Raw genomic sequence first — 11693 nt, forward strand, 5'->3', positions numbered from 1 at the left:
AATGTATGAGATGGATGTATGGTGAATGTTTTATGGGTCAAAGTTGAAAGCACTAATTCACCACCCACCCCACCTTTCAGAAGTTTACCTTTCCTATTGTAATTCCCACAATTGGTATTAGAGCTTAGTCCTCTAGAAGAGAAGATTTGAAACTTTGAGGAAAGATCTTGGAAATGGAAGTCTATAAGTTGGAAAAGATCATGGAGAATCAGGGAATTAAAATACAACTTATTGTACATCAACTAAATGAAGCAAGAGAAGACTTAAAGAAATATTTAAAGAGAAGGAAGGGAATTTTGATTGAGAAGAATGACACAAAATACAAAGAAATGGACACCACTAATCTATTTGCTAATGGAAAATCCAATGAATTTGATGTAGTAATTGTAGATCTAATGGAAAATAACAAAGCCCAAGCTAAAGAAATTAGAAATCTCAAGTTAGAGAAAGAATCACACACCATACTACTATGTGAGGCAACTAAATAGAAAAATAAAGTTATGGAAGGAAAATCCATGATTGAAGATGACAAAAAAGTTTTGACCAGCAGACTAGAAGAGAAATCATTAGAGCTAACTAGGATTGCCAACATACAATTAGATACTTTGGGTGAAATGATGAATGCCAACTATGAATTAAATGTCAAGGACATTGAGATAACAACATTGCAATTGTAGAATGAGCAATTGAATAATGACCTAAAGAGGGAAAATGAATTTTTTGAAAATTTTAATAAACCTAATGAAGCCATCAAATACTTTGAGCAATTATTAAGATTCCCTAGATCCAACAATGATACATCTGGATTGGGATATACAAGTAGTGAAGAAGGAGAGTCGTCCAAAAATGTTGAAGAAAAGAGAAAGAAAGATGAGAATTCCAAACCTACATGTCATAATTTTGGTAAGAAAGGACACACTGCAAATGTATGTAGGAGCAAGACTGTAAATCAAAATGTCAAGCAAAAGAGCATGGGTCAGTGTCATAAGTGCAAAAAAAAAGGTCATCAAGCACATATATGTATAACTAAGACCATGCACACTAAAATATTTGAAGGATATTATTATAAATATCAAAAATATGGACATAGAGCTTTTGAGTGTAGATCCAAACCCATGTGGTCATCAAACAAGCAAACAAAGGTAAAGAACAATGGCAACTCTTGCAATTGGGATTATAATAGAAGTTATAGTTGTCATTATTGTCAAGAGTATGGACATGTTCCTAAGAAATTTATTATAACACACTTTAGAAGTGAATACAAAAGGTGGTTGAGTCAAACCACATGTTTTAGTAATTTGAATATTGGTCACATCAGTCAATATTGTCCAACAAGGTCAAAGACACCAAGTTGTGAGTTCAATAAAGGTAAAGGCAAGTTAGATATTGAAAATGTCAGAAATGAAATGAACAAGACATGGAACAAAAAGGGGGATTCTAGCACATCAAGTGGAGAAGGGATGACTTCACCCAATGGGTCAGGTGATCACACCTCATCAAACTAAAAAATCAAGAGCTATGTGGGTCTAATATTCAAAAGTTATATTATACATCAGTTCCAAAGGATTTAGTTCTAAAAAGATTACATAAGCATGAATAAGATGCAAGGTGTTATTAGGAATCAAAGAAAATCTTTAAGTTTTTTCATGTTACTACCAAGCATGAAAAATTTCCTATGATTTCCAAATGAAATGCTAGAGGATGCTAAGCTAATAGACTGGCTAGTTATTGCCAAGCTCATAATGGTTTTTGAGTGAATGAAAAGACTAGTGGATGCCGAGTGAGCAAAAATTAGCTAATTATGAGCTTATACCTGTCTAAGAATTCAACATTAACTATAGTATTTAACAGGGGTATTTGATCAATTTTTACTCATTTAACATCATTCAAAATTGAGATAGAGCAATAAGAGCTAGAGGCAATGTAGAAATTAATCCAAAGTTCTTGTAGGAGATTTGAACAACTAGTTGACATCATTTCATTAGATTTTACAAGGTATTTATTGTGTGCCAAGCTACGTTGTTTCTAATTTCGTATCCCTAGTTTTGTAAAATGGCATCTAGTTCTTCAAAGGAAAAAGGTGTAGAGGGAAAAGTGGTTTTGAATGTTTAGTTGGTTAGCAACAAAGTAAAACAACCTATTTTCGAAGCCATACCAGACATAGCATATAAACAAGATCCCTCTAGTGCATTATCTATGATACCACTACAATTTTTAATGATTCAAGATGTTATAAAATGCTATAATTGTAAAGTTGGGAGTATTGGTGACATGGAAATCAGAGAAACATCTAATAAACTATGTAAAAATGATGTGTTAAGGGAAGAATTCAAGATTGTAGAAAAGAAAGGGTTAACTTGTGCCCTAGATTTCCCTACCATTTTCAAAACTAAATGGATTAGGATTGTTTTGAATAGGATTCATGATAGTTGACTATGGTTAGATAATGGACCAATCAAAATATCAAAGAGAATAATCCATAGGGTAATAGGGTATCCAACCCTAGATTAGCTAAAGACTATGAGAAGTGAGTCCAAAGAAGTTATTAATTTAAGAACACAGGGGCCATGTGGAATAAGAGGGGAATGACCATAGACACCATCACATATCGTCTAATAAATTTTATATTAAGGGTAATTGCACATAAGTTTTAGCAATCAAGTAGATTGAACTATGTACCTTGTATTACAGTGGATGTGGGTTACAAGATTGTGAAGAAGGATCATACAAATGATCTTGTCGAGCTATAGCTACAATAATTGACTGAAAACCTAGGAGCAATAAGAGAAACAAAGAGTGCTCAATGTAAATTTGGATCTATTTTGATATATATCTTTTTTATGTTTAGAACACATTTCCTACATTTGGTACTATGGCATGGAAGACAAATAGGTCTATTGCATTTCAAATAAGAGAGTTCATTTAACAATTAGGCAAAAATTTTGAGTCAATAATGACTAGTATCATTAGTGGAAAAATATTATGATGATGTTTGTTTCCTAGTTGATATTGATTATACATTTGTTCAAGCAGAAACTCCAAGAGTAAGATTGCTAAGGCCATTAGGCTATGCAATTAATGTGGATGAGGCCTCTGCAGCAATAACAACATTACTTGCAGAAGAAATAGACAAAGATGCCAAATCATTTGGTAACTATGAGATGAACAAGTTTAAGATTACTATGGAATTAAAGATTTCCTCTATCATCAAAAGAAGGAGAAATTAGTAAAGAAAATGCAAGAAAAATTTGGTGAAGGTGATAAGCAAGAAGAAGATGAAGAGGAAGAAGACACTCAAATTCAAGCACCACTTACATTGACACAAGGAAAGGGTGAAGATTAGAAAAAGGAAAAAATAGAAACTATAGAAGCTATTGAGGAAGAAAAAGCCAAGGAAGAACCTATTCCTATTGATCAGAAGAAGAGAAAGGCTAAGGCACAAATAGTGATAAGACCCAAGAGGGTTGCTAAAACAAGCCAATCCAAACTTGCAACACCTACAGCAAGGGCTAGTGCATGTGTCACTACACAAAAGGCTAAAGAGAAAGACAAACCTAAAGAGTGAGAAGGAGGAGCATAGAAAAGACCAAGGAGAAAATACATTGCTCAAGTTGAATCTGATGAGGAAAGTACCAAAATTTGATGACAAAGGCCAATTCCAAGTGGTAAGTTGTAATCCATCTTCAGATTTAGACAACCTATGTGAGAATGTTACAAATAATACAAATTTATTAGATTTTCTCACATTGATTTTGAAAATCTTTGAAAAGTTGAAAATAATCAAGTGGAGGAGGAAATATATGCCATGATGGCTAATTTCAAGAAAGCTCCTCTAGAAATTTCCAACTCCATACCTAAAATCCTATATGAAAGATTTGAGAAAAAATGGCACTATTGTTTAGATACTGAAAGGCAAAGTAGAGAAACTACCCTCGCTCAAGTTACACCTGAACTTAGCAAGGCACAAATTGCTAAAGACATAAAGAAATATGTTGTTAGATTTGCTCCTAAATATAGATCCTTTAGCATATTACATAATAACATAGAAGATGTTGTAAAGAAGACTACACAAATATTGGAAAGTTACATATGGGTTAGCTATAGTCAAAATAGGAGAACAAGAGCCTATTGAGGTTAAAGATGATGAAGAAGATGACAATAATGAAGGCACAGTTAAGAGAGGTACTGAAATGAATGTAGATGATCAAGAAATAGCTAAGAAAGAGAATTAACAAGAGCATAGTGTACAACATACACAAATGCCAAATATCAGCCCTCAACAAATAAAAAGTGTGAGTACTGAAACTATCATAGTAAAGGATGTTTTTGATTTCATTGCTCAAAACATCAATCCTGTAAAAGAGGAATACTTGATCAATCTACAATAAAGGCTAAATTGTGTGACAACCTTGTATTGGTGAGTGTAGATGAAATTTAGAAATCAGTGACTAACACTACAAGGGAGGAGGTAAAACACAAGAACCACTTACAATTACCCATCAAGTCACTAGTGAACAACCTTCAGACAAAGTATCAAAAGTTACACTAGAAAAGGTTGATACAATTAGAGAGGATAAAGTGGAAACTCAAGCCACTACTGAAACATAGAGTCAAATAGGTCTGATAGATTCATCTACACCTCAAGTACAAGTTCAAGGTGCAATTCAAGGTAATGTGGTAGAAAAGGACAAGCTTGAAGAGACTGAGTTGACACTCAAGCTGAAGGAGCTAGTAGCAATTTAAGCAATGGTAACTTTACTAGAATCTGGCACTCCTTCCAGTCACACTCTTTAGAGCCCAAGCACAGATGTAACACCTTTGCAATTCTTAGTGTCGAATCCAAGTTCATCAAAGGTAGAAGAGGTAATAACATATGGAGATGTAAGCCTAGATGAAGAAATTATTTTGCTAAAATATGATTATGCCACAATGATAATATAGAAGATGAGTATAGTTCAAGAAGCCCTAGCTAGAAAGAAACATTAAGAATTTCTCAGAAGGGGGCATAAGTAGAAGCAAGCTTTTCTTGATATTAAAGACATCTTCGTAGATGTATTTAGTTTGCCTACTCCATATGAAACAAAGCCACTTATTGAACAATTGACAAATATAGTGGAAAAGGTAAGTGATGTAGACCTTGATACTAATGAAAAATTATTAGAATGGTCTGAAAAGAAATTTCAAAGTGAATGAGAAAATATCCAGTGATATAGTACTTACACAAGTTGCATTGGCAACTAAGGTAGAAAGTGTGAAGAAAGTACTTGAGAATAGTTTCTCTTTGTATACCAAACTATGTAATCTTGCACTCTTCACACAAGAGACAAGGAGTCACATTTTGAGTTGGGAAAGTCAAATAAATTCATTAGGTGCAAAATTTCCCATGACTCCAACTCAAAGTGAGAAGTATTTTAGGACTTTATTACAAACCCAAAGTCAATTAGTAGCACTATCTATAGATAAAGCCAACATAAGGGCCAAACTAATAAGCATCCAAACTACATTGACTCTTCACATGGAGATTTTGCACAAGGAGTTAAGCTATGTAGAAACTCTTATGAAGAAAGACCCCAATATTTCTACATTAGATGGCCTAGTTCACCTTGTTGTTGAGTCAACCATCCAAATTAAGTCTTTGGAGGTAGCTTGTGACAATTAGGATGCAGCTCTTAAGATTATTCTTGAGGTCCATAAATCTTTCTTGGACAAACACATTATTAGTGTATAACCCATTGACATTAGTGTCAAAGAGGGGGAGAAAGATAGCTAAGCTAAGGAAGAGTAAGAGCATTGGGGAGCAAGCAAACAACAACAAGCATAGACAATAAGCAAGTAAAAGAGTATTAGTTGAGGCACATATACTCAATAAGAGTAACATTTTGAGTACATAACCAAATCTAACAACTCAGGGGGAGTTATAAGATTTTGAGGTATGAGTTGTTGCACAATTTTGATATTTTGAAATTTTATACAGAAGCTGAATAAGATATATGTTATGCTTATAAGAATAAAAGTATTAATGCATAACCAAGTGTTTTTGACACTCATGTCAAAGGGGGAGATTCTTGATCTCAAAGTGGTTTTGACAATTGAGTGTCTATACACTTAAGTAATTTACTTAGTTCATGTCGAACAAGTAGTATATGTCGAGCACAACATAGAGCATGTTGAGTCCACAGTGAGTGTCGAATCACTCATGTGTCGAGTAACTCAAGTGCCAAGCAGATAGTGTATGCCGAGTGATTTAGGATTCAAGTAAGCAGTGCATGCCAAGTCATTCAGATGTCAAGTCATAGTGTAGAAATAAGTATATGTCAAGCATCAGAAACTTCATATGCTAATAGTTTTGTCATAGTTGTTTGTATTGGCACAAACTACTATGTAAATTGTTTTGAGTAGACTTATAGATTGAATTATGATATTTTGGTGATATAGAAAAATCTTAAGTTGGAATCCCTATAAATTGCATGCATCCAATCAAGTAAAAGAAAGGTTTAAATGAAAAAATGGATGAATCATGGTCATTGATTCATACCTAACCCCAAGTCACCTGGGTCTTCTTAAGGAAGACAAACCCTAAACTTTATATGAGTGTGAAAGGGAATGAATAAATGATCAAGGAGAGTTTTTCGTGTGTAAACTAGGACATTCATGGTGACCAAGGTATAATGATCTAAAATTGCATTGAAGAATTAGTTAAAGGAGAACAAGGAAGGAAATAGTAAATAGTTGAGAGACATCTAATTAGAATGGATCAAGAATAGATCAATTTAGAGGTGATTTGTCATCAAGTAACAAATTTCTAACCGTAGGATTAATGCTAAGACATTCTAACAGGTGAATCAGTTAAATCTCTTAACAAAGTAAGTTCTAATAGGCTATATTGAAATCTTCTAACAAGGTGCTTACTTTATTGTGAGTTGAAGTCCTTTAACAAGGCACACTTTTAATAGGGTGTTGAAATCCTTTAATAAGGTAAGACTCAATATTCTTTGTAAGCCTTTAACAAGGCAGACCCTTCAGAAGGTAGATCATGTCTCATGATCAAATATTGTAAACTTTATTAGATACACTTTTTGCTACAGTAGTGAAGATTTGTGGGTGTCATCTCCACCCTAGTTTTACCTTCTCATTGGAGGGTTTTTGTCTAATTATATCTAGTGTCATATATGTGTGAATGCTTACTTGTTTACATGATTTAGATGTACATGCTTTACATAGTATTTCAGCTTACTTATTGAATGTATGAGATGGATGTGTGGTGAATGTTTTATGGGTCAAAGTTTAAAGAACTGATTCATCCCCCACCCCCCCTCCAGAAGTTTACCTTTCCTATTGTAATCCCAACAAAGAATAGAAAGATTGAAGGAGTAGCCCTTTTGCTAAGAAGAGAAAAAGATTGTAAGAAAAAATTTAAATGTTGGACTTGTAATGAATTTGGTCATTATGCATCTAAGTGTCCTAAAAGATAGAAAAAGTATAAAGGAAATATCAATCCTAGAAGAGATAGAGAGTGTCTGTATGCAAATGAGGAAGATGATTTTGATGAACAAGTAGTAAGTGCTAGTGATGATGAAATAGGATTTGTAGCAATCAAAGAAGAAAGCCCAAAGAAAGTAGCTTTGGTGTCTCAAGTTGAAAAGAAATTTGATTAGATAATTGATAGTGGTTGTTCACATCATATGACTAGTGATATGGACAAGTTTGTTGACTTCAAAAATCAAGATGGAGGTATTGTTAGAGTTGGAGACAATAAAACATGCCAAGTTAAAGGTATTGGATCTATAACTCTTGATTGTAAAACCAACACTGAGGATGTATATTTTGCTGATGGTTTGAAGCGCAATATTTTGAGTGTTAGACAACTAGTGGATAAAGTTTATCAGTTGTAGTTCACTAGAAAAGACATGCATGATTAGAGATAAACATGGAAAGGTAATTGGAATAGGAACCAAATCTAGAGGTAATTTATTTCAGTTAAATCCTACTAAAATGGTATGTTTGGTTGCAAAGGTAGATGAAAGTTAGTTATGACATAAGGGATTTTGTAATATAAAATTTGATAATATTGTGAAGACCAATAGTATGTTTGCAAATAGAGACTTGCCTAAGATTGTAAAATCTACTAACTCAATTTTCAAGTACTGTGTTTTGACAAAGCATAACAAAACTTTTCCCAGCAAGAAGTTTACTACTACAACAAAATTAGAGATTGTACATATAGATCTCAGCAGTCCTAAAAAGACTAAAGGATTCTATGGTGACATTTATTTCATGATTTTAGTTGTTGACTTTTTTAGAATGATCTGGGTTGCATTTCTTAAAGAAAAATCTGAGGCATTTGATAAATTCAAGATATTCAAGAAAAAAGTTCAAAATAAATCTGGCATGAAGATTAAATGTTTAAGATTGGATAGAGGTAGAGAGTTTACTTCAAATGAGTTCAACATCTTTTGTGAAGCTAATGGAATCAAAAGATAATTATTAGCTCTAAGAACCTGTGAAAAAAATTGGTATAGCAAGAAGAAGAAATGGGTCAGTAATAGAAGCATCAAGAGCTATGATAGCTAAGAATGATGTATCCAAAATGTTTTGGAAAGAAGCTTTGAGTATACCAGTCCATACTATGAACAAAGTGCAGGTTAGAAAAGGCACAAACAAGACCCCTTACATAATATTATTTCAAATCCACCACATAATTCCAACACTCAGCGAGAGCATGCAGCTAACCATTAAATGTCACGTCTTGTCTGTTAGTTTTTACGGTCTCAAATACTGCCACCAAGACAAGTTTTATACCTTTTTGTTTGCCACGTTTCAAATATTTAAACATTCCTTTTTGCCACCTTTTTAATGTTCCTTTAAATGCATTTTGCCAACTTATAATTGTCGACATGGTCAACAATTTAGGCATAATGCATCTCTCCTATTTGAAGGAAAATAATTCATGATATGAGCATTACAAAAATAAGAATGGCATAAATAGAAAAAGAAAAAGAAACCATGTATTAGATGTTTCATATAATTAGTAAAGAAATTTGAACCTATAAATTTTTGGCTAAGCAGTAGGCCCCTTTGCTTGGGCTCGAAGGCCTCCTTTTTAACCTAAGACCTCTTCTTCTTCTTCACAAATGCTGAAGGCTACTACAAGATCATTGCTTTCATCTAATTTTCAATTGTTCATTTGACTTTAGAAAATTACATTAAAAAATTCTAGCTCACTGAGCATTTTAATCATCTTAAAATACAAATAGGCATAAGTAGTTTGAAGATTTTAAAAGAAATTCAAGAAAAAAATAAAAATAGAAATTCAGATGGCATAAATTATTTACACCTGCACATATTAGATTTCATCTAAAATCAATCCATAATTTCCAGATTATTTAAAATGCTTGGAAAATGTCACTAAGCATTCAGATTGCTTAATTGAGCTTCAAATGCATGCATTTGTATCTACAGATATAAGCAACATGAAAAAGGAAAAGGCTGCTGATAGAATCCCTATCATTTATATATCTTCAAGTATTGCTTTATATATTTAATTATAGAATTAATGCAAAACTAAAATTAAAACAAAGCCACAGGAAGAAATAATAGTCAAACACAAGCCTGCACTTGAGATTAAAATTGAGAAAGCTTAATCTAATGCTTTTGAAATTCAGTTATATTGTCTTTAACTAGACTAGAGTATAGAATTGATGAAATCAATGTGATTTGATAAATGGACTATAGTAATTTTTCCTTTTAAGGTTTTTAACATCTCCAATCATTTCTTAGATGTGAGAATCCTCAACCTTTACTTGATGAGAGAAGAGAATTGATGAATTCTTAGTGTGATTTGATAATTAACTATAGTAATTTTCTCATTTTAAGGTATCTCAGATCTTCATAACCAGTTTTTAGCAAGCATCCAATTCAACAACAATTGTCATATATATCATTTAATTTGTTCATATATTTTGGAATATAAAAATGAATAATTTAAGTGACGTGTGAACATGAATGAACATGGCAGAAGAGGAGTGGTAAGAGCTCCAGGCTGAGATGGGTTAACTATCTACACCTAGATCTTAAGAGAGGCAACATTACTCTAGAGGAAGAACGTTTGATCATAGACCTACAAAGGCATTGGAGTAATAGGTTCAAATCATACGCTTCTCAATATTTTTCACAATTGATCATTGATTATTATAATCAGTATAAACAAACTACTAATTATGATAAAAGAAACCAAACATATGTTTGGAAAAATAGGTTGTACAAGTGAAACGAAAATAAAGAATCTGATGAATGAATTCATGAAAGAGGGCGATCTCTTTAAGGAGAATCCTGCCCTTACACGATACAATCATATCACAATTTCGAGCATGTTAACAGACTACTATCGTCCAAATCAAAACCTAAGCAAAGACTTCTATTTGTCCTCAAATCAAGGCATAAAACATGACGACGAGCACAGAGAGAAAGCAGGGAAACTGAAAAACATTTTCAAGCTAAGAAATAGGAAGAGATAAGAAATTATTCATTAGGCTATCAAGGATTAAGGTGAAAGAAAGGATATTTTTAAGACATAAGCGCAGCCTTGAGCAGCTGGATAGTCTGAGCGTCAGTTTTGAATGATTTCACCAGAACATCGTCTGTGATACCACTTGTGAAAAGAGTAGAAGGGACTGACACAGTGCCTGCATTGGCGCTCCCAAAACCAGAAATAGCCATGGCCTCTGACGTAGCATCAGTATTCAATTGGTAGTGGAGAAGTCCCTTGGGAAACACAAATAAATCCCCCGAAGTGAGGTTCTGCATGAAGAGCTTTCCAGTGGTATCGACAACTCCAACCTGAAGAGTTCCATAGACAAGCATCAGCAGTTCGGAAGCACGGGGATGAGTGTGAAGAGGATTCACTCCGCTTGCCGGAAACTCCAGCACCGCCATTGACACGCCGAGCCCATCCAGCGCCGGAAATTCTTTCACCGCCGCTTTTGTCACTTTTGCTGCCGTCTGCCCCGTCAAATTGGCGGTTCCCACATTTCGGAATCCCGTGAAAGTGAAGTAATTGCCAGTCAGATTTTGTGAGTTCTGCCCCGCCGGAACAGTGAAATCGGTGAGAATATCGGGATCCGATGCGTAGATTAGGGCAACACTGCTGAATACCACTAAAATTGCCATGAAAGAAGCTCCATTGAATTCCATCTCTCTCAGAATATAAACACTGCAGAAAGAGGGAGTTGTTCTGGATGTTTGGGTGTGAAGGGAAGTTGAGTATTAATAGGGTTACGTTGCGGAGAATTTCGTGGACTTCCATTTGTGAAGCCGGCTTTTATTTGGATTTCTTCTCTGTCTGTTTGCCGCCAGGCCAGAATTCAAAACAATGGAAACCATTTGCGGAGTTTTCCACCAAAACCTCGATTATTTCGGAGTTTTCCACAAAATTTCTTGGTTGTTGTTACCCCTTGTCTTTTGCCAGGCCAATTCTCTCCGTAGTTCGACTTCATGTTTTGTGCGCAATTACTCGCTAATGGAACGTTCGCATTTAGTCAAATTTGACTGGCCTTTTCTGATTGTTTTCTAAAGGAAATCTAACATTTTCTGAATATCGAATTGGAAATTTGCTATTGTCTTCCAATGGAAATCTAACATATTTGGTTGTCTTTTATAGTTCAAGTTAACATGTATCAAGTTGCTGGGAATATAAA

General features: G+C 34.0%; 1 protein-coding gene across 1 annotated transcript; it reads right to left on the reverse strand.

Moving 5' to 3' along the window:
- Positions 1-10563: 10563 nt before the first annotated feature.
- LOC149534217 (germin-like protein 9-3) lies at positions 10564-11190 on the reverse strand. Its single transcript, XM_089805107.1, has one exon. It carries the CDS (start codon positions 11188-11190, stop codon positions 10564-10566), a length of 627 nt encoding a protein of 208 aa, XP_089661233.1.
- Positions 11191-11693: the final 503 nt, after the last annotated feature.

The sequence above is a fragment of the Cupressus sempervirens genome, chromosome 10 (genome assembly GCF_028749045.1).
Source record: "Cupressus sempervirens isolate cs-2001-9-10 chromosome 10, ASM2874904v1, whole genome shotgun sequence".
NCBI lineage: Eukaryota > Viridiplantae > Streptophyta > Pinopsida > Cupressales > Cupressaceae > Cupressus > Cupressus sempervirens.